This window comes from Hesperophylax consimilis, chromosome 8 (genome assembly GCF_061612785.1).
Source record: "Hesperophylax consimilis isolate HC1 chromosome 8, BYU_Hcon_1.0, whole genome shotgun sequence".
NCBI lineage: Eukaryota > Metazoa > Arthropoda > Insecta > Trichoptera > Limnephilidae > Hesperophylax > Hesperophylax consimilis.
Window position 1 is genome coordinate 17,791,019 of NC_142843.1, and position 25,250 is coordinate 17,816,268.

Below are 25,250 nucleotides of genomic sequence, written 5' to 3' on the forward strand. Positions count from 1 at the left end.
ACGATTTCATTCAATGGAAACTGTTCTTTTGCGGGTTGTTTCAGACTTGATAATCGGGATGGAAGCAGGTATGTTGGGTTTGATATCTGTTCTTGACATGAGTGCGGCATTTGACACAGTAGATCATAGTATTTTATTAAATGTGCTTGAAACCGAATTTGGCGTTCGAGGTGATGCACTCCAATGGATGACATCGTACCTGTCTGGACGAGTAGCCTCAGTAACTTTCAATATACATCACCTGAAACTCCCATCGAGTTTGGAGTTCCCCAGGGTTCTATCCTGGGCCCCATTCTCTTCATTCTCTACACGAATCGTCTTGAACAACTCATTCACTCAGCTGGCTTTGAATCACAAGGCTACGCAGATGTTCGTTTGATTTCTAGTTTTGTTCTCCGGACGAAAAAGACGTCCTTAAAAACGAGGTGGTTAGCCTCATTAACACAGTCTCAAGTTGGATGTCTTTCAATAAACTTAAACTAAAACTGACAAAGACAGAATTTATGTGGATAGCTTTTCCTTGAATCAAGTACAATCCGTATTCAGGATACAGATATAATCCTTTCTGCAGAAATAAAATTTCTGGGTTTCACTATGGGCAATAGTCTTTCTCTTGAATCGCAAATTTCAAAATGCTATGAGTTCTGGTTTTTTCCATCTAAGGCAGATAAAATCAATCAGGAGATGCCTTCCCTCTGATGAAGTAAAGTCACTCATAAATTCTTTCCTCGTCTCACGTATGGACTATTGCAATAGTGCATATGCCGGCCTACCCCAAAAACAAATCAATAGAATCCAGTCAGTTTTTAATGCTGCGGTTAGAATGATTTTTGATGAATCTAAGTATTGTTGTATAACCCCACTTCTAAGGGATCGCCTTCACTGGCTTCGATGCCCTGAAAGAATAGAGTTTAAGATCTGCTTAATGACCTTCAAAGCGTTGCAAGGAATGGCGCCAGCCTATATATCGGAACTATGTGTCCGACAAAACTTAAGCAATAGACAGCTTACTCAAAGATCAGCAGATCTATATGTTAGTAATCGTCTAATCGAACTTTCTCGGTCAAATCGAGCCGTTTACTATGATCGCTCTTTTAGTGTAACAGCTCATCTAAAATAGACTTCTCTCAGCTCTTACTAATCTCCAGAATTTGGCTGAATTTAAACGGGCTTTAAAAACAAAATTATTTAAAAAATCTTACCATTCATAAATCTTAACTTCTTTGCAATATTTTATAATAAGCCATATTCTAAAACTTCCGGTAATTGTTTGGTTTCGGTTGCCTCCTTGTTCTACCATTTTAAAATGTCTGCTCAGAAGATTCTCATTTCAGAGGACAAACTGCCTCCTGTTTTATATTATGTTTTAGTTTTAATATTCTTGTTTTGTCCTGTCCTGCTGTTATCGTTATTCTAAGTTTTGTCATCACTTTGTATATATGTATTTAGTGCTATAATATTAGATATGTATTGGGTAACGCCCACTGTAGGAATAATTTTAAGAACATGACCACTAATACTGACTTACTGTTTTTAAGTTTGTTATAGTTAAGCGCACTTGAAGTGAAATGACACTAAAGTGCGCTATATAAATGCCATGTTATTATTATTATTATTATCACGAAACACGTCCCAAGGTACTTCTTGTGTTATTTATCTTTATTCAATGTTGAAAATAAAAGCTCAGAAAAAAAGAAATTTCACTACAAAATCGACTCCAAATGTGATGCAGTTTCCCGCCTGTAAACTGAGTTTCCGGACACAATGTATAATAGAGAATAGGCTTTATTGCAATAAACATTACGAAAACACCCAGGAGCAAATAAAAGAATCATCAATATTAAATTTGTGTAGTAGCTCCACCACGAAGTGCTAACAAAAAATAATATTGAATAGAAAGAGATAAACTTGATTTTATATAAATTTCTTTCTTATGTTTATATTTACGCATTTATAAACAATTAGATTCGTAAAAAAAACACAAAATTGTGGGTTTTTGGAAAATATTTCTATTATTCTAACCATGATTTGATATCTGCCTATCTATTTTACACCATGAAATTGTCTTTTTCTGAGTTTTATTATTCAGTTCGTCATCAGACTCCATAAATATTTATGTGTTTTTGTTAATTATTTTCAAACAACCAGATATGTAAGTAGGTACCCACTTATTTTCAAATAATTACTGACAATATTTTTTTTACATGCAATAATTGAATACATTACCTACCTTCGGTTATATTGAAATTTTAAAAGTAACAATAAGAGATACTGAAATATGTTTGTGATAAATCGGCGGGTAGTTTTATTTTTTAAACTTTATTGACAATATAAATTAGAAGTAACCGGTTGCATCTCAAAATAATCTGTTTTATGATTACGAATTCTCTGACCAAACTTTAGTGCTACATTCTGTCTGATCTAAAAGAATAATTTTAATTGTTTTTCTATCTAAATTTCAATCATAAAGGGAAATTTATTGACTGTCAGTTAAAAATCATCACAAGTGACTAACCCATATCAAATTTAAACAAATTCGTTATGGAAAAGGATTACGAGGGTAATAATGTATTATATTTATATTCCTAATGTTCTTATTGATTTTTTTTTTCTTCCTAACTTACCACCAGCATACTTCATGTTCTTCTCATTAGAATTAAAATTCAACTGGAATAATAAAATACCGGAAAGAATATACTCCAACTCATTTGATACCCTACTCTAACCTATTGATAAATTATATTGTCAAAGCAGATATTATTTAATCATAACTAGCTGATATGTACCCGGCGTTAGTGGGGGTTATCCTTACGAGATAGATATAAACCATCATTTTTCTGTAGGCCTTTTTAAAATATACAATTCCTTAGTACATTATTTGGATGTATCTCATAAGGTTTAGCCAGCGTTAGCAATGTAAGCACCCGAAAATATATATTTTTTATGACTTGATTACCAAATATTGACTTTTCTCTATTTTCTATAAATATAATATGCTTGTATTATATATATAAACCTTTCGGAAGAAATTATATAAATGATAGTGAAAACCCTATCAAAATCCTTGGCTTAGTTTAGAAGAACTAAGCGCACATACAGATGCGGATAGTGACTTTGTTTTATACTATTGAGAGATAATATTGTTTTTAAAATCTTTTTGCAGAGTATTCCGTTTCTCGGAGGGATTTGTTTGAAATCTGGCACAAGGAATGTGACAACAAACAGAAGGGTGACAGTGTATACGATTACGTGTTGAGAAAGTTTAAGCTTGAAAATAGTGACGAAGACATTAAAGTTTGCCTGAAGCAAACAACTGTACAGTTTTGTTACGACCTCATGAGAAAATGGATGTCCAGCCAAAAGGTCATCGGAATGTTTTTATTGAAAAATGACCGGTGGTTAGAACTAAATTTAGTTCTTCCAGAAAAAGTTTGCCGAGGCATCGCCGTGGAGTACGAAAAGTTGTTATCTGCCGAACGACTGAAAAGACTATCCGGGGAGAGCATTAAATTATTGCTAAAGGCCAAAACAAGCCAAGAACTGGCTTTTGGGACTGAAGTTAGTTTACAGTCATTGGCTGAAGTGAAGAAACAGTCGGAGAGGACTCAAAGCAGAATTCAATCGGTGGTTGCAGCCCCAACAGAGACGCAAAAGAGCCGTCTAGATACACTAGCCGAGGTGGCCTCTCAGTTGCGCTTGGAATCTGACGAGCCCATTTCTTACACTCCCGAGGAAGCCTACGCCCTGTGTGTGGAGGGAAACTTGACCAAGCGGCAATATCAGGGAATTCGCTACTACGCACAACAGCACAATTTGTATGTGTACCCTTCCTACCGGTTGGTGAAAGCCGCCCAAAAGAGAGCAGAATCAAAAAGTAAAGAGACTCAAAAATAATTCGGTGGTAAAAATCGTTTGTCGAGAAAATTATTGTATAGTTATTAATAAAAATAATTTGTATGTGACGTGTCATTTAATTCATAATATTTTGTATCATAATTCAATCATCTTTGTGATTTTTTTCTTTCAGGTGATAACAATTTTGACTTTATAAAACTTTAATTTGGTTTTAGTAATTTATAAACTACCATGACATAATGTATATTATTATTATTATAAATAAAATATAATGTGTTTAATAAAGACAAGGATAAAGATGGATATTGCTTTTATTATAAACAACAATATTATTTAACAGAGTTCGAATTGAATAAATAAAGATTCAATATAATAATTTTGACAGAAACATAGTATAATGATGTGGTACATTTACATAAATTGAATAAGTAAAAAAGCGAGTTGCCTAAGGTAATCTATCACAAACAAAGAATTAATTTTAATAAAACAAACTAATCTAGTTTATGCTACTCGATACTTTAATATGTAGAATGTTGTTCCTAGAACATAACAGGACAAGTTCAGTTACATTCAGAGACAACACATTTCAATATTACGTTTGGCAATATATAAATACAAAAACATAATCGAAATATAAACACCAAATAATTAACACAATACATTTATTTTGTATGCCCAGCATCGTAATCGAGAATTGCACAGTATTAAATAAATACAATATCATTTGCCATCGCAAAACCAAATATCAGACCTACGGGGTATCACAATACAGACACAGTATCGTACATTAGATGAAATACGCTTCCCAATAGATATGCACACACTATTACAATAAATATAAAAGTTCCCAAATTACCCGTCAATCCGCCTTAATCGTACAACAAAAATATATATATTATACAAATACTTTAGACAGTCGGAACAAATAGATTAATACTATGCTGCCCAGAACTGAGAACGGATTTACGGATGCCTCGTCAGAATATCATGTATCTAGTGTCTAGTAGAGTAACTACTCAATTGTTATCGTACTTCCTAATTTGTTTGATATGACTTTCTGTCAGGGATTATTTTCATGCAACAGTTTAAAAAATACTGTTTGAAGTATAGACTATTCATAAAAATTTAAAAGATCTGACAAAATAAAAACATCAATTTATTTTTAAATTGTTAGCTAAACTGTTTTAGTACAAATTAGTTTCTTGTGGCACTTTCTAGGAAAGGCGAACAATGTAATTAATATGTGAGGAAAGTGTTTGTATTCTTATTTAAACAATAATTAATATCTAAAGCACCTTATAATTGTAGAGATCACTGCAAATTTCCTCATTTTCCTTTTGTCATTCCAGTGTTGCCCTCAATTAATTCATCAACACTATGTTCATTTTAAGTATAATAAATATCCATTGGCATTAAACTAAAGAAAATGGTAATTTGAAAATACGCCATTTTAATAGGTTAAGTTGGGAGTAAATCAATGATCTCATCGTTATTAAAAGTAGTTTTTGATCTATGTAAATAAATAAATAATATAATCTCAATAAATAATAAATATATTGTAATACTTTATTTATACTGATTTTAAGTTGTTAAGTAGAGCCACAGACTGTGATGGTATTGTACATAATATTGTACATATAACTTTATTAGTCAAAGTCACCTGTCATGGTGCACATATTGACTAATATTCTCACTACTATGACCAACATAAGAAGTTCCCGTGCTTGTTGAAATTACAAGTTTTACAGTAAGATTCTATATTAATCCAATTGGTTGCAATATTAAGTACATTTGACCCCTATTACTCTCAGCCACATTTATAAATACATACCAACAATTTTTGTAAAATGTTAAACTGTGATATATTTGAGCGATAAGATTTCACTTCGAAGAATATGTTTGACAGATGACGCAAATTTAATTAAACATTTTAAATTCTTATTCAAATCACATCAATTTAGTAAAAAGGTAATAAATATTCAGTGCACTCCATCAGTCATAGTGTATGGCATCCTCGAATAACAATACATAATTAAAATACTTAACCTTTTTACACAAGAACATACGCAAGTATCTATCTACATTGCCTTCCACTGTATAACAGCCGTATGGCGGGATTCATTTATACAAGTCATCCAAAACTTCACAACAATCTTAAGTATACTTATCTACAACTGAAGCTCAGCTTAAACTATGGCGGTGAAACAGTTAAGGTCGGTGCGGAGACACGTGATCACAGCTAATTACGCATCACTGTCTCCGTCCGTGGTGTTGTGGTTGGGTTGGCCAAAGTTCCTGGTGATGGACTCACTCATGGTGCGGATATTGGCGAGGTAACGGTTGGCAGGCTCGTCAGAGTCATACAGTCCACTCAAGGACTCCAGGGAGACCAGGGCTTCAGAGTCTAGGAGGCGAGAAGAAGCTCTAGAAGACACGCTGGCATCTTCCCTGTCGAAGTAGCAAGAGTTCACATCACTGAGCGCCCCCTCTGCGTCCGTGAGGCCCGCCTCGTTCAGCATGGACACATTCTCTAGGGCCGGGTCGTCAGTGATGTAGCCCGTGCTCTCTGCGGGACCGTTGTCTCCCTCTGCCTCGGAGCAAGATGAGCTCCACTCGGACTGGCTCTCACCAAATATTACTCTGTCATTCAGCCCACCACCCTAGAGGTTTAAACCATTCATTATGAGTAAGTACATATTGGAAACTTAAAATGCAACACATCACAGTATAACTTCATTACACATTCATGATTTTTCATTTACCTGATGTCGCTGGTTGTGTGCATGGGAGTGGCAGTCTTCAATTATTTCATTGGATGACTCATTATCCGTCTTGTCACAAGAATAACTGCAAAAAAAGACAAATGTGATGAAATGAACAACAATTCATCGATACAAATAATTGAATCCTATAATTTCTATCCCCGCTATATCCGATTTTTTGACAAAATGATCTGAGTATGACATCTTGTTCACATTTTTGCGAGCAACAAGAGGAGCCTAAAATTGAGTTTCAAAACCCTCCTTATCACGACCAAAAACCATGTTAAAACTGCGAGTGAGAAACCAAATCCGCTATATCATACAGAAAGTTACTATCAAAACGCGCTATATCGGATTCAATCAATCACAAGCAGTTATTTTGCCAAAATACAATATGGCCGCCGCTCTGACGCCACGCTCGTGTGTCAAAATGATCTACGCGTGTGTTTCTAAACCCGCCATGTCAGCTCAGTTGACTTTCAAAAGACTCTATATCACGAATATATATATGAAGTGAGTATCAAAATCCGCTTTATCCATTTTATTTATCGAAATTACTTAATTATTGCTAGACATATATAGAAAAATAAATGCTTTTCGAAATTCTATTACTCCAATTCATTATATAAAAAATTGTAATGCAATTACTTATGTACGCTAGAGATGTGACAGTTTTTTGCGGTTTTCTCCAAATCAATGAAAGTTGATATAGCGGGTATAGAAATTACACGACTCAATTGTACTTTGAACAATAAAGTGGCGTACCTTCTGTGTACATTATTCAGAGTATTATCAGGTGACGGAAGAGTAACTACAACATCAGTGGGCAAGACTCCAGGGAACTCCAGGTTGGGTCTCATGGGAGACTTAACAGAACCGTTAGCCGTTATTTGACTCACTTGCCCGACAATGAGACCATTGCACGCCCCATTCCTCTGAGGACTCGTCAGTTCATCCTGCTGCCTCGCTAACTCCGTGATGGCAGCCAGACCAACTGCGTGCATGGGACTACTATTGTTATTACAATTCCTCAGTGGATCCAAGTCCAACCTTAACTCTTTCCGTTCTGGTTTTGGCGGAATATTCTTGAGTAAATTTTGATCATCTATTAATTTTTGTATTTCTCTTTCGAATGGCGGAACGAATGCGATGTCGTGAGGACTTCTCTTAATATAGTTTTCTCTACTTTCGTGGTTTAATATTTTAACATTGGCAGATGTCATAGGTGAGTGCTTATTGTTACTTCCTGAACTAGAGTAGGAGTGGGTGCGCTGAGGTTGGTGAATAGGGACAACATCTTTTTTGTCAGTTTGGCTGCACCCGTCTCTTTTTGATGACAATTCACTATGGTTCATAGTCGCTTTGGAGGAGGTGTCATCTTCTCTACTCGACGTCATGATACCATTACTGAGGAGTCTGTCATCGCAGGGGGAAGTCTTCAGCATGATGGCCTTTTGTCTCAGGCGATCATTACCATTACTGTTGGGAGCTTTGTTTTGTCGACTGATATATTCGAAGCTTGCACAACTCTCTCCACAGTTGGGGGTGGTCTCCACAGGGTCCACCATGACCCCGGCGGGGAACAGCCAGGGGGCGGGCAGGGGGGCGGCCAGAGATGCGCGAGGGGGGGAAGGAGAAGCATCAGTTGTGCGCGAGTAGCTCTCATCGGAAGAACTTATACTAGGAGAGCGAGTAAGAGAGCTCAATTCATCAGCAGATGAATGTATTCTAGGACTTCTCGAAGAAGCTCCGGGCAGACTCTCGGAGGAACGGTGTCGCTGCAGACCTCTTGGCTTAGCTCTCCTGCGGGCAGGCGAAGCGGGGGCTCGGGGAGGGGGAGGGCGGGGCTGTGGTCGGGGCCAGGGGGGCACCATGGCCCGGGGCGGAGGAGGCCAGCGAGGGCCTGGTTGGTGCGGGGGAAGAGGTGGGGGCTGAGATTCTTCATCGTACACCGGTTTCTTGTTGGTGTTTTTTCTATTCCTACTTCCTTTATTACTATTACTAAGACTGCTGGGCTTGAGTCCTGTGGGTAACAGAGGGTCATTCTCTCCATGCCCGTTTCCATTAGCTCCTTGCTGGAGAGGAGTCTCCCGTAAGGAAGGCATGCGAGGAGGAGCCGCTGCTCTCCTTCCAGCGGCCCCAGGAGGTATCATGGCTAGAGGAGTAGGGACTCCTCCGTAAGCTCCCGGAGCCCCTGGGGGTACAGTTGGACTGTGCCCCAGGCTATTATGTGCTAACCTGTCTGTTAGGAAGAATGTAGTCATTTCTCCTTTGCCTTTAACTTTGACCTTCCCCCGACAAGAGAACTGATAAGGCATATCTTTGAGCACCTGGTACACCTCCTCAGTGACCTGGGTGTGATTGGGCAACCCAGTGGAATCCATTCGAGAAGCAACATTCACTGTGTTTCCCCAAATATCATACTGCGGTTTTCTAGCTCCAATTACGCCAGCAACGACTGGTCCTACGTTAATACCTGCAAAGTTAAGTTATGTTAGCAATAAAGCTTTATACAATAATTGAATTTTTAAAGATTAATTTACATTATCAAAAGGAGAAAAATGATTATGCGCACCAACTCTCAGCATGAAATTGTTGTATGAATTATCATTAATATCCTTAAGTTTATCCCTCATGGCGAAGACAAATTCCACCAGGGTAGCTAAATACTTCTTGGAAGTAACTTCATCAGTCATGCGCTTTTCCGGCATCAAGCCAACGGCCGCCATGTACGTAGAGCCCACAGTTTTTATCTTATCTATAGCACTGAAGCGATCTTCACCCAACAGCTGTGAAACAAAAACCAAATTCATTAATAAACAATCATTTCATTACAATACTTATTCTATTGTAGTAAATCAAATCGTGTTTTCTCAAACTGAATTGAGAGATTATAATTACAATAAAGTAAGGATTGATATGATTACTGCCTAACATGTAGTTAATTGTGCAGGTGGTATCTTCATTTTGCAAATGTCATTAATTATTGGCATGATTATCATTCAAGTTGCTCTTTTTCTCCTGTACACATTCTTACTCTGCATCTGAATTTTCTCTAAAAGAGATAGTATTTAATCTATTCCGTTTTCGAGTATTTTTATAATTTGCAATAACTATAATCAATATTTATAGCCATTTTATTTTTTTCATTTGCGTTAGATTAAAAGTGGACAAGTGGACATTACATTAAAAAAATCATATAAACCAAATCATATTTAAGGATGTAAGTAAAAAAAAATCTTTTTTGAATTATTTTTAAATCTGCCTAATTACCAATTTCTTATTTTTACCGGCTTTAGTTTTTCCTCTTTATATGAAGAACTCTTCAAGACCCACACTCAAAAATCCTTTCCTGCAGCCCCTACCTGAACCTGCCTCACAACGCTGCCCAACCGGATGGGGATATTGTTCCCCTGTCTTTACACTGTACAGACAGGGATGCTCTTATGAGGTGTAACATAAAAAATTGCACATGATAATGTCCAACCACTTTAGTCAAGAGCAAATTTGATAAATCCGCTTAAATAATTTAATATGCACCTCAAATAAATCGCTATAAGTTAAGGAATATCATTTATGCAACTCGGATGCCATCACTTTTTGTTTTTAAAATTAAATAAAGTTTAAAAAAAAAATACTTGGGCCGGATGGTTTAATGAGGAACAATTTGCTATAAAAGTATCGCAATCACAAACCTCATCAAAGTCGGCAATGATCTCGTTTAGCAAACGCAGACATTCCATCCCCTGGTTGTTGCCGTCCAGCTCCATGTAGAACTCGTGGTAGTTGGTGATGGAAGCAAACACCACGCCCACCCGGCTGTAGGACTGGTGATACAGATCCTGGGACAAGGTGTTCTGTAGCCGCAGAAACAAAACAAGCAAAACACCCAATGAGCATGCACCAAACCTACGGGGTACTTAGTCACGGATGTGGATGGAACTAGGGAGATTTTAGAACAACTAACCCCACACTGTGTTACTGTTACTTGGAGCTAGCGGGAACACTGAGCTTGTTACTTGATGACTTATCGTGGCTTGATGTGGTGAACTTATTATATTGATTGTTCCTTGTAACCCATTTGTACTATTAAATATTAACCTGTTCACTTATTTTATATAATTCTTTTCTTAAGCAAATAGCAGGGATGTGCAGTCTATAGAGGTTGAAAAACCGTACATGCCCCAAAAAAATAAAAAGGAAAGTAAATTACCATAATTTTATGAAAAAAATGTGTTAATTTTCAATAAATTAACACATCTTTTTTATGAATTTATTTTCCTTCTTTTCTTGGAGCGTGCATGGTTTCACTGTATCTGCCATTAAACATAACTAAAGCCATTTCATAGCCTTACGAAAATTTTAGAAAATACTGAGAGTAAATTCCACTCTAGAATGAGGTGCTAATATGTATTTTATCCCACCTATAGAATGGAATTCCACCACGAATTATCAGTATCATAAATATAAATAGTAAAATAAAAAATATATAAAAATCAAATGTTATTTTATTTGCTTACTCAAACTCTCCTAGAGCCAAGCAACTTGCTGGTCTTCCAAGGAGCTTGTAAAATGTGTTCTGGCTAGTGGTGAATACATTCAAAGGGTCTAGTGACCCCTTTTTTATGCATAATAATTACGTTGATAAAATGCATTTCAAATTGAAATATTATCAGCAAGTTTTGGAAGTCTTAAAGAAAGTAGGCGTACAAATGGGTCGCATTAGATCTTTCATCACATGAACGATGATGAAAATTCAATAATGATTTAAATCCTTAGGTAAAAAATATGTATTATGTAATATTTACAAATGACTATGTAATGGTTTGGTGAGTATTAATAAAAACATGACATAAAGATTAAATTAATGATTAATATTATTTAGCAAAAACAATGGCATTATAAACAAGTGATCAAAATTAGATTAGTTAAAGTGAATACAATAACAACCAATGAAAAATACAATTCAAAAATAAAGAAACAATTAATGAATATTAAAAAGTATGATAAAATTTGAAGACTTGTTTTGAAAAAGTATAAAAAATGGATCTCTGATATTTTATCTACACATATGTATATCCGTCTCCTAAATAAATCTATATGTGAACTTAGAAAATACTGATGACTATTCTATCACAACAAATCAACCTATTGGTATGGTTATGTAATACTAACTATGTACAAGGCTAATACTGATGACTATTCTATCACAACAAATCAACCTATTGGTATGGTTATGTAATACTAACTATGTACAAGGCTAATACTGATGACTATTCTATCACAACAAATCAACCTATTGGTATGGTTATGTAATACTAACTACAAGGCTACTTCCCCTGCATCACGATAAGGTTTACAGCTAAAATTTTGTTGAACTAATAATCTCAATGTTTAAAATTGATCTAAAATCAAATTTTATTTAATTTACAATAATGTGATAACTGCTTATCATGAAACAATTCTACAGCCTGATATACATCTACACATTAATATATTGTAAACATTTCTAAAAAGTTGAATATATTTATCCTAAGAGATACTGATAAAACCCAATGATTCTAAAATTTATTTGATTGCGGGCCCCTATAGTGAAATAAATATGGACATTCACAGAAAAATATTCACATTAAACCTTTTTTTATTGTGGGTATACATACATCTTAATTTTTTGAAGATTATATTGCTCTTTTATAAGTTTATATTGCTCTAAAACTTTGAATGGATCAACTGGACGTTGTTTAATCAAAATTTTAGGGAATGCGACTCCTCAAAAGGTTTAAAATTAAAATAATTTTTTAGTTGTTTTACTTTGGTTTTCACCTAACTAGGTTATTAGAGAGACCTACACAACAGCATAATGTGTAGTTCGTAGAGTTTGTAAAACTGTTTTTGTGGTTTTCACCTAACTAGGTTATTAGAGAGACCTACACAACAGCATAATGTGTAGTTCGTAGAGTTTGTAAAACTGTTTTTGTGGTTTTCACCTAACTAGGTTATTAGAGAGACCTACACAACAGCATAATGTGTAGTTCGTAGAGTTTGTAAAACTGTTTTTGTGGTTTTCACCTAACTAGGTTATTAGAGAGACCTACACAACAGCATAATGTGTAGTTCGTAGAGTTTGTAAAACTGTTTTTGTGGTTTTCACCTAACTAGGTTATTAGAGAGACCTACACAACAGCATAATGTGTAGTTCGTAGAGTTTGTAAAACTGTTTTTGTCGTTTTACTTCGGTTTTCACCTAATTATGTTATTAGAGAGATCTGCACAATAGCATAATTTGTAGTCCATAGAGTTTGTAAAACTATTTAGGTTCCAAAAAGCAGAAAAATAAATTTGATGAACTTGTGAAACAAGAATGAAAACTTATGGTATAAATATGCATCTAACACATAATTTTTGGAAAAATAGTTTTACAGCCCCTATCTATTATCTGTTTTACTTTTGAGTTTTTCTTCCACCTGTCGTTGTGTTTAGGGTTCTAAGACTTTTCAATGTAACCAATTTTGTCATCATTAGCTTTGGTTGGGGTGGTTTACAGAAATTCAAATGTAACATTGTCATCAAATGGAAAATCAGCGCCATTTTATTTTTCGACATTTGAAATGCCCCAATTAAATGCACATTCTAGGTCCATTTCAGCTTTTGTTATAAGTCGTGTTGTTATACTTGAGCACGATTTGATAGAAAGCTGAAACAGACCTAGAATAGGCACTTTACGGGGAATAGCACTGATTTACCTGATGATTAACACACTTCAGCCAAGAAAAGTATTTCTACTCGTTCGGTCGATTGATGCTTAACGCCTGAAAGGGTAGTTCTACCTTTTGCGCCGGCCTCATTTCAATGACAGAAAATACGGAATTATTCAATGATTTTATATGAATGTAATATACCAATCTCTTTGTGAAGGTCCCAACTATAGGTACATAATTACCGAATCGTAATGCAAGTCTTCTATTAATATTTATCTTCGTGCCTTTCGTTTACATCGATATTTCAATAAAAGAATAGTATATTATTAGTTATTATAATAATTCGATTCCTGGAATGAGGGTTTTTATGTCCGTGAAACCTGATTTGAATCCCTTTCTCTGTTCCGCACCCACTCAACTCCTATATGCAAGCGAGCGAGAGATGTTGGGCGTATTTAAAGAAAGCAGGAATGGGCAAATACCGATAGGCGGACCGTAATAAACATTTATTTATTGTTATTAAGTTTAATTTGTAGAACTCCATTTTATTTTTATTTTTTATATATTCAATAATATTGTTATTGGGTTTATAAAAACAGTTTATTCTTAAACAAGTTCTGCTGTGTAATTATTATTACGCGTGACAGCTGTTTCGAAAAAAAAAAAAAAAAAAAAAAAGTAATAAACATATTACATGGTTAATTGAGTTGCATTTCAAATAATATTCGATTTTCGTTTAGCACTATTATAGCTTGGGTATGCTGAGTTACAGTAAAATATTTGAATCATTTTTGAAGATATATCAATTTAAAACAAATAAAAGAAATTCGCGCGGGACTATTATTTTCGCCCGAAGACAGCGTAGCGCCAGCACAACAAATCAAAAAATACCTGCCAGAAATGTGTTAATTTGATGACAATGTTGCATTTGAATTTGAGTAAAATACCGGAACCTAGAGCTATGTATTAATAATCACAATATTTAGACTAACCATGTTGGTGCGGAACTGATTGTCGAGGAAGTGCGTAGCCACATGAGCAGGAAGCAGGTTGAACAGGATGCGCTTGTTGCTGGTCTGCAGCGCATCCATGTCGCGCTTCTCCTGGCGCGCCTGCGCCTGCCACAGGAAGTCCAGGCGCGCCGTCCATTCCACCTGACGTGCGTGCAACACCACGCCTAGTGCCAGTCCTACCACTTCCACGCACGACACCACTCCCGACGGCACTATGGAGCTGGAATACATACATGGTTTGCAGTTAGATGAGAAACGTAAAAGATAAGAAATAAATAAAACGAAATAGGAAAAAGGACTCAATATTTTGGAAACTGATTGTTAAAAAAAAAAGAGTCAACAAAAAGACTGAACTATTACTTTTCATGTAAATGAAATTGGGACACTGCGTATGAAAGCCCATCCTCTTGTAGAAATCCAAATTAATAACTTCCAATGTCCAATAATCCAATGAGGAGAAAGTAACTTATATTTCTGAGCTCTTTAATCAACAACTATGCTCCTTATTAACTCATAATAGGATTGAAATGATTGTCACCGTTATTGACTGCGTGGTCCTGACATCATAACAATAACATAAGTACAAAGGTTGTAGACCAAAGGCTCGGCGGCTATTAGAAGTGCGACCATGATGTGCATTGATATTGTGTACAGAACATGAAAGTGGGCATGTTGCAAAACTAACCCCACGATCCTGTCGTAGCACTCAAAGAGGTGGTTGTGCGTGCCCTGCATCAGCACCAGGTAGCCGGTAGTCATGGCGGCCAGCAGCGCGCCCTTAATGAGGATGGGCAGGCGCAGAAACACGGCCACGCCCAGCAGGGATAGGCAGCACGACAGGGAGATGTACAGCGGGACGGGGCAGGCGCGGTGATCCGACCACGCGTACTGCTGCGATACTAGGGTGGAGTTCTGCTCGCAGGATTCCACGCGGCGACAGGTGAACTGGAAATATATTAGTAGTGTAAATTTAAAGAATAAAAGAAAGCATAATGCACCACAATGGTTTCAATACAATCCTTTCAACTCCAAGATGAGGTTCCTAACCACCAGGTTATCAAACACCTCTAATCATCATCCATTCCATTCTTCTAAACATTCGTCCACTTCATCCTTGGTGTGCCATTGGGCTGCTTTCTCTAAGGCATCCACTTGGTAATGATGTTCTGTACTCTGTCATGGAACAAATGGACAGCCCATTGCAGTCTTTGGAACCTACAGAATCTTACAATTATTTCTTGGTCAATAGGATTATTCTTATTTGGAGAGAAGGAACATATTTGGAACATACTGAAACTAGTGGAACATTTTGGAATAATGTGTAATAAGTGTCAACTCACCACATTGACCTGCGCCACCGTATAGATCAGCACTATGGTAAAAGCGGTGACGGCATGCCGCAGTGGAAAGGAGCGTCCCAAATCCCATAGCAGCCAGCGTAGACGCACGGCGAGCAGGAGGGCGAGCACGCCGGCCAGCCACGCGAAGGCAGTCAGGAACAGCAGAAGAAGGATGGTGGTGCGCGGCAGCACGGCAGCCTGCAGCAGTCCCACAGACACCAGCACCACCAGGCCGCACGACAGAGAGCCCACCCAGCCGCCGTCTATGTCCGCATGGTACTGGAAACAATGTAAACACATATAAATTTGTGAAAGGAAAAAGGGGATTAGTCAAATCATCGTAATTTGAGTTGTTTAAGTGTTCAAAATTGCCCCTTATTTGCATACTCGCTGTACTCGAAAAAATAACAAAGATTTACTCCAAATTCCCGTAATGCGTACTACTTTCAGTCTATTGATAAATTTAAAGGTCTTCAAAACTTATTTTTTATCTTTTAAAATAAGTTTGTGGTACATTTTTTTGACTAAAACATCTTTTTTCTAATAGACGATGTACTAAAGGGGTGATATGATAAAATTTTGTATTTGAAAAACACTCTAAGGACAGAAGGTTCAACATACTCATTTTATTAGAGTTATCTTCACTCATCCTCAAGCCTTCCTATCTTGTACTACAAAAGCAGCCTTCATCAACCAAGTCACTCTTTCCACAGAGCCTGTAGTAGCTTTCCCTAGCTTTAGGATATAAATATGAATTATTTTATTTTATTCTGTTGCAGTAGTTACCTGAGCCTCCTTGTTGGTATCTTTAAAGCACAGTGTTGCCAGGTTGACATGGGTGGACTTCTCTCTGTCTACGCTCCTCGCCTCGATGGCCTGAGCGAGGTATTTGTTCACTCGGTTGGAGGGCTGGTGATAAACCGACGAGTGTCTTTTCTTTAGCGGCCTCTTAAACTTTTCCGTTACCTTATTCTGTAAATCAAATGGCATCACTCTTAGACAACAGAATGAAAGGTGTAAAGAAAGGATAATCCACTGAATCGATTCATTTCATTTTAGAAATGGGTAACAAAACATTTAATTGAAAATTTGTTTCATTTCTAGGGTAGCAGCTAAACTTGTATGTCACTTATGTAAGTTATGGCAAAATTACCAATGATATGTCATTGTAAGTTACTTACCATAATTTGTAGCAACTTATAAGTTGTGAGTGGCGTGAGTTTTTGAAAGATCTAATTATGTTCGTGCGACCTTTCAGTCTTCTCACTGTTTATAAAATTAGTTTAATAAGTTGAGACGCTTACGGTAAGTTCACAATAGCGCTTAGACGCTCCGATTCTAAAAATTAAATGGCGTGTTTTCATAGGATTTTCTTTCCCATAAAAACTGTTACGTAAATCATTAATACCATTTCTTAATTAATTATTTTCCTAACTAAACTTCAACAATTTACATTTATTTAATCAACCAGCCTCGGTTAACTTGTAAATAGAAATTTAATTAATTTCTAACATCACATTTCTTAGTCTATCGGTTTGCTATCACAAATTAACTTGGATATGTAAACGCACATGTAAGTCACTTCTCAAAAACTTATGTAAGTTTTAAATTTAACTTACAAGTGTGAAGCTCAATAAAATATAATTTTCAATTATAATAAGAAAATTGTCGCAATACTCCGAAAATGAATATCCAAGTGTAAAATTAACAAGATTTATATTTGACATATTGTATTGGACATTCAAGTCTGCCGTGGTCGTCAAATGCCGTCAAATGTGGTGTTATTTGTATATAATATATACTAGTCAAATAGATATATATTTTAGAAACAAATTTGTTTTATTCCGAAAAAAATTATTTTGATTATTATTTGTTGATATACGGAAAAAAAATGACTGCATGAAAAAAAACCATTTCAGGACAGGTATGTAAAAAAAAAAGACGCAAGGCCTCACTTTTTGATTATATTTCAAGACTAATTATTGCTGGATGAAATCGCTTTGTTGGCCGGTAGTTTGGAGACCGTTTAGAATCGAACCTTTGCTTGAAATTACTTTAGCCGTGTTTGATAATCAGATCTGAATAGCCAGGTACTTCCTTACCCTCCTATATCCCATCACACTTTCAGGAATGCCGAAGTCTTGCTGGCTCCGGTTAGCATTGGAGCAGTTGAGACTCTAGTGCGATATTTACAGTTTTTTTTTTTTAAATAAACTTTTTGCAGATTTAAGTGGAAAGAATGCTAATAATACAAAAACAAGCATAATTTTGTGACATTAAGGATAATTTTTATGCTGAATGAATATGAAATACTACTGTTTTAAAATGCTATGACTTGATATGAAATAAAGTTTTAATTTTAAACAGTTTGATGTTGTGACAAGTTTTTGATCGATTCAGTAGACTCCTCCTTTACAAAGGAAACGACAAACAGATTATATGTTAGTGACAATAAAACATGCTCGTTGCCCAGTTGTGCACATTCCGTGGAATAGCTAAAACCACATCAGCTCTTAGTCAGCGCAAGCTTCTGCCCAACATGCTCAGGCAAAGACAGCCAGAAGCATTCCAACAAAACCCATGCTATTAGTAAAGATCGTTAATATTCACAAGTTTATTAGTGTTATTGACAAATGCAGCAAATATAAAGATTAAAAAGTTAGGTTACAGCTGAAAGTAAGTATAAATAACGAAATTGCATGTGAGAGAATCGTAAACCTGATGATTGTGATATAGATCATTTTTCTCACAATGATTTCATTGCTCCGCATTCGATTCCAAATTTAAACATATAAAAATGATTAGACAATAAATTCAAAATGAATAATGTATTGTAAATTACAATTTAATTTTACTACACATAAAAAGAGGTAATTATACAGAAAATAAGGACACGCTTATTTATTTTATTAAAATCGATCGTTCACTTGGCGGCCATTGATGAAAAAGTTTTACGGTTACTTCTTTTGCTTCTCTTATTTAACCCAAAATATGAATCTATGATCCCAAAATAGGTTCTTAGTTTTAGTTTAATTTAAAAAAAAAAACAACTTTATTAAAAAAAAAACTATTTTAATAATGTTAAAATATCTCAAATTATCTGTTTTTTTTAACGAAATAGCTACTAAAATGCATTATTTTCATTTATACAATCCGATACAAAGTGTTTTTAAAATAAAATGTGCGTTTTAAGTGTGTCCCTGTTTTCTGGATATTTACCAGATTAGGAACAAATAACGTTGGATAAGGAAGGAAGGGTTTTGGAAATATGATGAAATGAGAATATTTTTACAAACAGACATACAACATTTAGTTCATGTAATGGAATTGTCACTTCAACCAATTGATATGTCATATAAATAGAACAGAGACATTCAGTCAAAGCCACTGGGTCTTACGCAATTACTTATTGACAATAATTATGAACAAAACATTTAGACAACATCAACGAATTTCTCACATAAATATGTATAAAAAGCTGAAGCATTAATAGGAGATAGATGGTTTAAAAAGTCAAAACATATTGTAAAATGTACACTCATAAAGGAAACAGATTCAGGTGAAAACACAACACACGAATTTAGTAAAATAATCTCATGATTGGTCTCTTTTCTGCCCATCAAAGTGAGTGAAGAATATACTCATAATACATCTTGAAAAGAAATAAGACTATTTAAATTGTACATTGAGTCAACACAGTTTGACTAGTTAAACGGGAAACTTAGGGTACCCCTTTAATAAGAGGGAACTAAGGAATGGATATATGTAATGTATGATTGTGTATGGTGAGTCTGTGTGTGATGACTAAATGTTGTGGAATTGGCTGTGACCATTGTTGAGTAATGTGTTATTGTATATTATAAGATTAAGTTACTAAATTCATTGCTCAAGATAGAAAATTCGAAGAGATTAAGAGGCTATAATAAATTAGACGCATTTTAAAGAGGCAAAACAAAACCATAACATTTTCAAAATCGAAAATACTAGTGAGTAAAATAATTTTTGTAAATAATGTCAATATTTTATACAAAACCAGAAGTGAGAGACAAACCGCAATAAAATAAGACAAAACGAAAACCATCCCACATTCAAAACGGGAAGAAAGAATAATATTAAAAAAGTGAAATAAAAATAAAACAAATTGAATAAAACCCGACGGCGACGTTGGTTGGGTCGTTACATTTGTGGTTTGATAGTAAAGTGTCGACGATGAGTGTGCAATGGATGCGTAATTGGCCATGGTGGCATCGAAGGTGGCGGGGGCCGGGACGGAGGGCGTGCAGTCGGGGGTTGTGGGGGCGGGGCGGGGGGGCAGCAGACTCACGGCCCTCAGTTGCAGCACCGCCTCCGCACTGCCGCTGCCGGGCTCCGCATGCAGCGCCCTCTGCAGGTCCAGCACCTGCGCCGCGTCGCAACAACAACACAAGCACCGCAAGTTAAACACTGACCACTGCACCCTACCTGACCAACAAACCTGCTCGACTATGATCTAGATGGCCTTCAAGGAGAAATGTGAAACCAGGAGAATAAAGGCAAGAACACACTGGGCCGACGTTCGCAACATGAGCAACGCATTAAGACACCTGAACTACTCTATATTTTAGAAACGCACTTGTCATATGCAATGCAAACCTAGGCTCCCATCGCAACGCCGATCTGGACTCTTCAGATCGGCGTTGTATCAGCGATCGGCTTTCTACCACTGCTTACTTGCTCCAGGCGCCCTTTGCCCCAAGGCACAACTACATCAGATTCTACTTCCTTTACTACAATATCCAACTATCCAAACATTTGCCTTTGCCCAAGGTATTCTTGTCACTTAATAATAATCTTAGTAAGTCATCCTCAGATTCAATTTCAGAATCACAAGACATGACAAAGCTACGAATTGCGTCCACTGAGAAGTGAAACACATAAACATAATCTAATAAATAAATGTCAAATCAACTGACGCGCCTGCACGTCATGTACGAGAGAACTAGAGACCACTTGTCAATGGTCATACGCGTTGCGTGCACAGTACACACCTGGGAACCATTTCGCAAAAATTGCTTGCATAGGCCCAGCATCTCCTTACCTTTATATTCTGCTTACACGAGAGTGCGCATTGATGTTACTCCTTATACTGCAGGTTGAACGCGGCCAACTTTGCAAAAGATTCTATCAAATAGACAAAACATTCGTTACCACGGCAGATAATTAAATAACCCCATGCATTTATCCGTTGTAATGGATATTTTATATCTCCATTCACTATTCATATTATCCGTAGTCTAGTTTTAATAAAGTAGATCTTGGAATGAATGGAATAGAATGGTGATCGGAAAAAAAAGAACACTTTAGTAAAATTGTAAAAAGCCAGAATGGGTAAAAAAAAAACATGTTTAACTACGTTGGGTTAGGTAATAGGCTAGTTTTATCACTTTTCAGATGTGTTCTGATTTGTCACTGTTCTATTTTATCATGGATCCATTCTACCATTACAGTATCAGTATCCTCCGACAAGTAAATTTGTGTTGGCAGGTATGGTACTTGTTCCTGATATAGGAAGGACGGATTAACTCTGTCACCCCAAATGGTTACGGGTAGATTACCAGTTGACGTGACATTAAAAGATAAGTTAGCAACAATAAATTCTAGAATTCTGCTGGTTGATGGATTCTAGCTGGCTGCAGACAGCAAACACAAAAATTAACAAGCGTTCATGGTTGTATATTCATGGAAACCAACACTCTGCTTGTCACTTTTTAATTTAATAAAATCAAAACAATTTGATTCATCATTACTGAAAGTGAGAGATGTCAGTTCATTTTATAGAATGAATTATATCCTGAACATTTATACACTAACGATAATGATGCTTGAGAATACATAAATCACCGCACAAGTCATAATTAATTATATTTTCCAAAATCTGTGAATAGTCCTCATACAAAATCATTACAGTCTTTTCATCTCTCCTGGAAAGTTGTTAAAAAAGAATTGCACGTAGATGGATTCACATTAAAGGTTAGTAGTTATTTCCTATATTATTTTTGGTTACATTTTCACACTTCCCGGAGATTTCCAGAATTAAAATATTACATAATAATATTGAATAGCATACATTTGTATTTAAAAAAAAAACTAACACGCTTCAATGGCGACCTTATTGTACTAGATAAATAAAGGCGAGAAATTGAAGAAGAATTGCAATTAAAAAATTTCCCTTTTCGTTTTATAACTATAAGATCTAGAAGTTGTAGTTGTGAATAATTTATTTTCTCAAGAAATACATAAAAATTCCTAGAGAACTTCAAGGAGAATTTTCTTAACTTTTAAATTCTTGAGCTTTTTCGTGGATTGTCTGAACAACTCTCAAACATAACCTCTAGTTTATGTCTAGGTCAAGTCAGCGGGGATTGCATTGCTTTGAGGATATTATTGATAATTATTATCATTGAAGTCACAGAAGATAATAGGCTAATAATTTAGAAGTGCAAAAATATTATTCTAAAATTAAGTTACTGTAGGTTAAATTAACCAACAATTTTTCAATAATGAAATATAACAAATACATAATAGATATTACGAGTGATGCAACGATTCTTACATCGACGATTATAATCAGTGGCGATTTTCTCTAAATTGCGTTTGTGCAGTGAACTCTCGTAAGAAAATAAAATAATCTTGAATGTATTATAATTTTACCACATTTAAACAGCACGCTATTCAAATTCCGTGCTAAAAAATCCATCCGTCTGTGATAATACTGCCCGAGAGCGAGTCCGAAATTAATCCAATTACGCACGTCATGAAATCATCGACTATGGGACTTTCTGTTCTAAGAAATAGTTCATACAAAATGCACTAGTAACGCTTCAGCGGAAAACTATGCGTGTGTGCAAACCTTAGGAATTTATTTTCTGCCCGGGGGCGGAGCGACTATGAGATTTGTTAACACCAAATTTGTATGGCACAGTATTTTTTCAAGAATAAATAGATTGTTTTCTGTGATTATCGCGTTTAAGTTATTAAAATAAGATAATTACTGAAAATGTCACTTTTTATTTAAAAAAACGTACAGTTTCTTACGTAAATTGTAATTTTTGTATTTAAAACAATTTTTTATAATCAGCGACATTCCTTATCCACAGATGCCTTAATTAATCGCCTAATAATATCTTGTTAATCTCTGGTGCAGTGATATGATGGAAATTCCTTTAGATCTAGGGAGAAATGTATAATTATGGAAAAGACCAAGATAAGATTTATAGATGCTATAATTTTTTCTCCCTTTTTCAATTTCCGACTGAACTCCCAATGAATTAATTTACGAACCAAAATCAAAATGAAAAATTTTGACAATCGTAAAGATAATCAGACTAATTTTATTTATGGTTCAAAGATTCTTATAAACTACACATACGATGAATCAGAATCGCAATCGTTGCATCACTAAATATAACTACAAACACCCAGATCTGAATGGAAATACATATATTCATAATTTACGATTAAGTTGATGGGGATCAATCCCGATGATTCAGCGATCAACAAATAATTGACCGTCAAGATTTAGTAAAAAAGACTGCAGGCTATAGAACTTATTATAAATACATAGAAGTTTTTCTTCAGGATGGTCTTCACCTAATAATATAATACAATTAAGTACAAGAAGAATAATATGGTGTATGGTGCATAAAAGAATACCGTGTGAACATTGAGACAGTAATTAGTCACAGGCTTAAGAGTCTAAAGATTACGTGTGATACAACAATCAGTGCAAGTTACAAAAATAGGTAGACTTATGCTCGGAAGATAGACAACATCTTAACATCATTCTACCGGTCATCAACATCAAGCAGTCGGCAATTTCCAGAAGTGCTCCCAATTATAGGCACAGGCTTTACTGTTTTAAAATAATCCATCTATTAATATCCAGATTCTCCAAATATATAGTGCAACAATGGAGGGGTGAGAAAGTGGCATAACTCAAAATACCTCTAATGAAATAAAATATGGTTTTAGCACCACTATTTATTAATATTTTAGATGCTGACAAGGGAAAATTCGCATTCTGTAAGGATAAGAAATTATTCTTAAGGCGATGCACTACGTCGTGTAATATTTTAAGTCGAGCCGCTATCAATAACACCCCTTCCGTAGATGGCGATAAGGTTTAAATTCCCGCTTAACACCATTTGCCTGTTTTGATTTATGCAAGAAAAAAACATGGCCAAAAAGTGCCTTTTATTTTATTTTGTGGATGTTCAGGCATAATTTTTTTTTTTTTATCATTTTATAAATACCTTAATTTGCCACATTATACAATAAAATCATAACCGAAAATGGGTTCGTAAGTAGGAGATTTGAACTTTAAAGCAGTTTTCATAGGCCTTATACATTATTTTTTTCTGGGCTTTTAAAAAAGACTTATCTAAAGAATACTCGATTATTTCAAAGGCCAAGATGTATTCTCCTCGCAGTATTCAATTAAAGCATCTGAAACATTTCTAGGTGACCAAACTTTCAAACCAAAAACACATGATTTTGCATTAATACGTAGTGCATCGCCTTAACCTTCAAATTACTAACAACTTTTTAGTTAATTATGGTTCCAGTTCTCTCGGATGACAACGAAAGAGTAATTAATTTTAAGGTTAAGGACAATTCCTTATCCTTAAGTAGAACCGGAATCGCCTTTCTGATTTCACTTGTACCTATCCTTGAGATGGTCTGATGTTCTATAGGGAACCCACTTGCACAGTGCGGGTGTTAACTATGTGACCTAAATTTTAAGTTTAGAATTACAAAATTCAATATTTTGTTTGTGTGAGAGCACTATGTAACAATACACGTATCTATGCGTCATTAGAGCTGTATGATATTACGTAACTACAACCCTTGAAACCTGCTTGGCAACCACAATATTTAAGTAGTACTGTTAATGTCAAAACAAAGTTACTTTATTTCATTTATAATGTATCACCGGATATTTGCATTCTAAAATGAAAATAAAATTATTTTTGAGTTTTACAAAACATTGGAAATTTTAAATCCAGTGTAAACTTTTGTCCAATTAATTTAGACTTTTTTTTAGTTTAATATATTGTTTTAGTTTTGCTATAATATTTTTTTAGTCTCCTTCAATTAAAGAAAATTTATTTACCAACGCTGGTGTTGTTATACCTTTATTGCTGTAGTTGGTTAGGTTGTTCAAATGATAATATCATAGTTATCCATAAATAGCACAATGTTTGCCCTTGAGGTGATTTCTCACGAAAACGGCGCTATATAAATTAGCCAAATATTATGGTATAACCAAGTTGTAAAATCATTTCAATCACAGTTCACTTAAGGAAAATATTAAGTTAAATTAAAAACTATAAATTTTGAGTGGGAGTCAGTGATGTTAAAATCAAACATTTAACAGAAATACAAACTGTTGAAATTAAAAAATCCAACATTGTCAAAAATGTTTAAAATTTAACACAGCTCTTCAACTTTCAATAAGAAAAGATATTTATTTTGATTATTTGCATTGTGCCAATGGGCATAAAAAAAATAATTTTATTGAACAACGTTCCTTATGATAGATAT

General features: G+C 35.3%; 1 protein-coding gene across 1 annotated transcript in view; it reads right to left on the minus strand.

Annotated features, from left to right (window-relative positions):
• Positions 1-4,158: 4,158 nt before the first annotated feature.
• The window catches only part of rut (adenylate cyclase rutabaga), a 275,093-nt gene continuing 254,001 nt past the window's right edge, over positions 4,159-25,250 (minus strand). The window contains exons 11-20 of the mRNA XM_089634981.1: positions 19,849-20,067; positions 16,455-16,640; positions 15,669-15,947; positions 15,014-15,273; positions 14,308-14,548; positions 10,313-10,474; positions 9,193-9,406; positions 7,383-9,093; positions 6,618-6,702; positions 4,159-6,515 (exon numbers count right to left, since the gene is read on the minus strand). Of these exons, the coding sequence (XP_089491107.1) occupies positions 6,099-6,515; positions 6,618-6,702; positions 7,383-9,093; positions 9,193-9,406; positions 10,313-10,474; positions 14,308-14,548; positions 15,014-15,273; positions 15,669-15,947; positions 16,455-16,640; positions 19,849-20,067 (3,774 nt within the window). The 3' untranslated portion in view covers positions 4,159-6,098. The remainder of the gene's footprint in view (positions 6,516-6,617; positions 6,703-7,382; positions 9,094-9,192; positions 9,407-10,312; positions 10,475-14,307; positions 14,549-15,013; positions 15,274-15,668; positions 15,948-16,454; positions 16,641-19,848; positions 20,068-25,250) is intronic.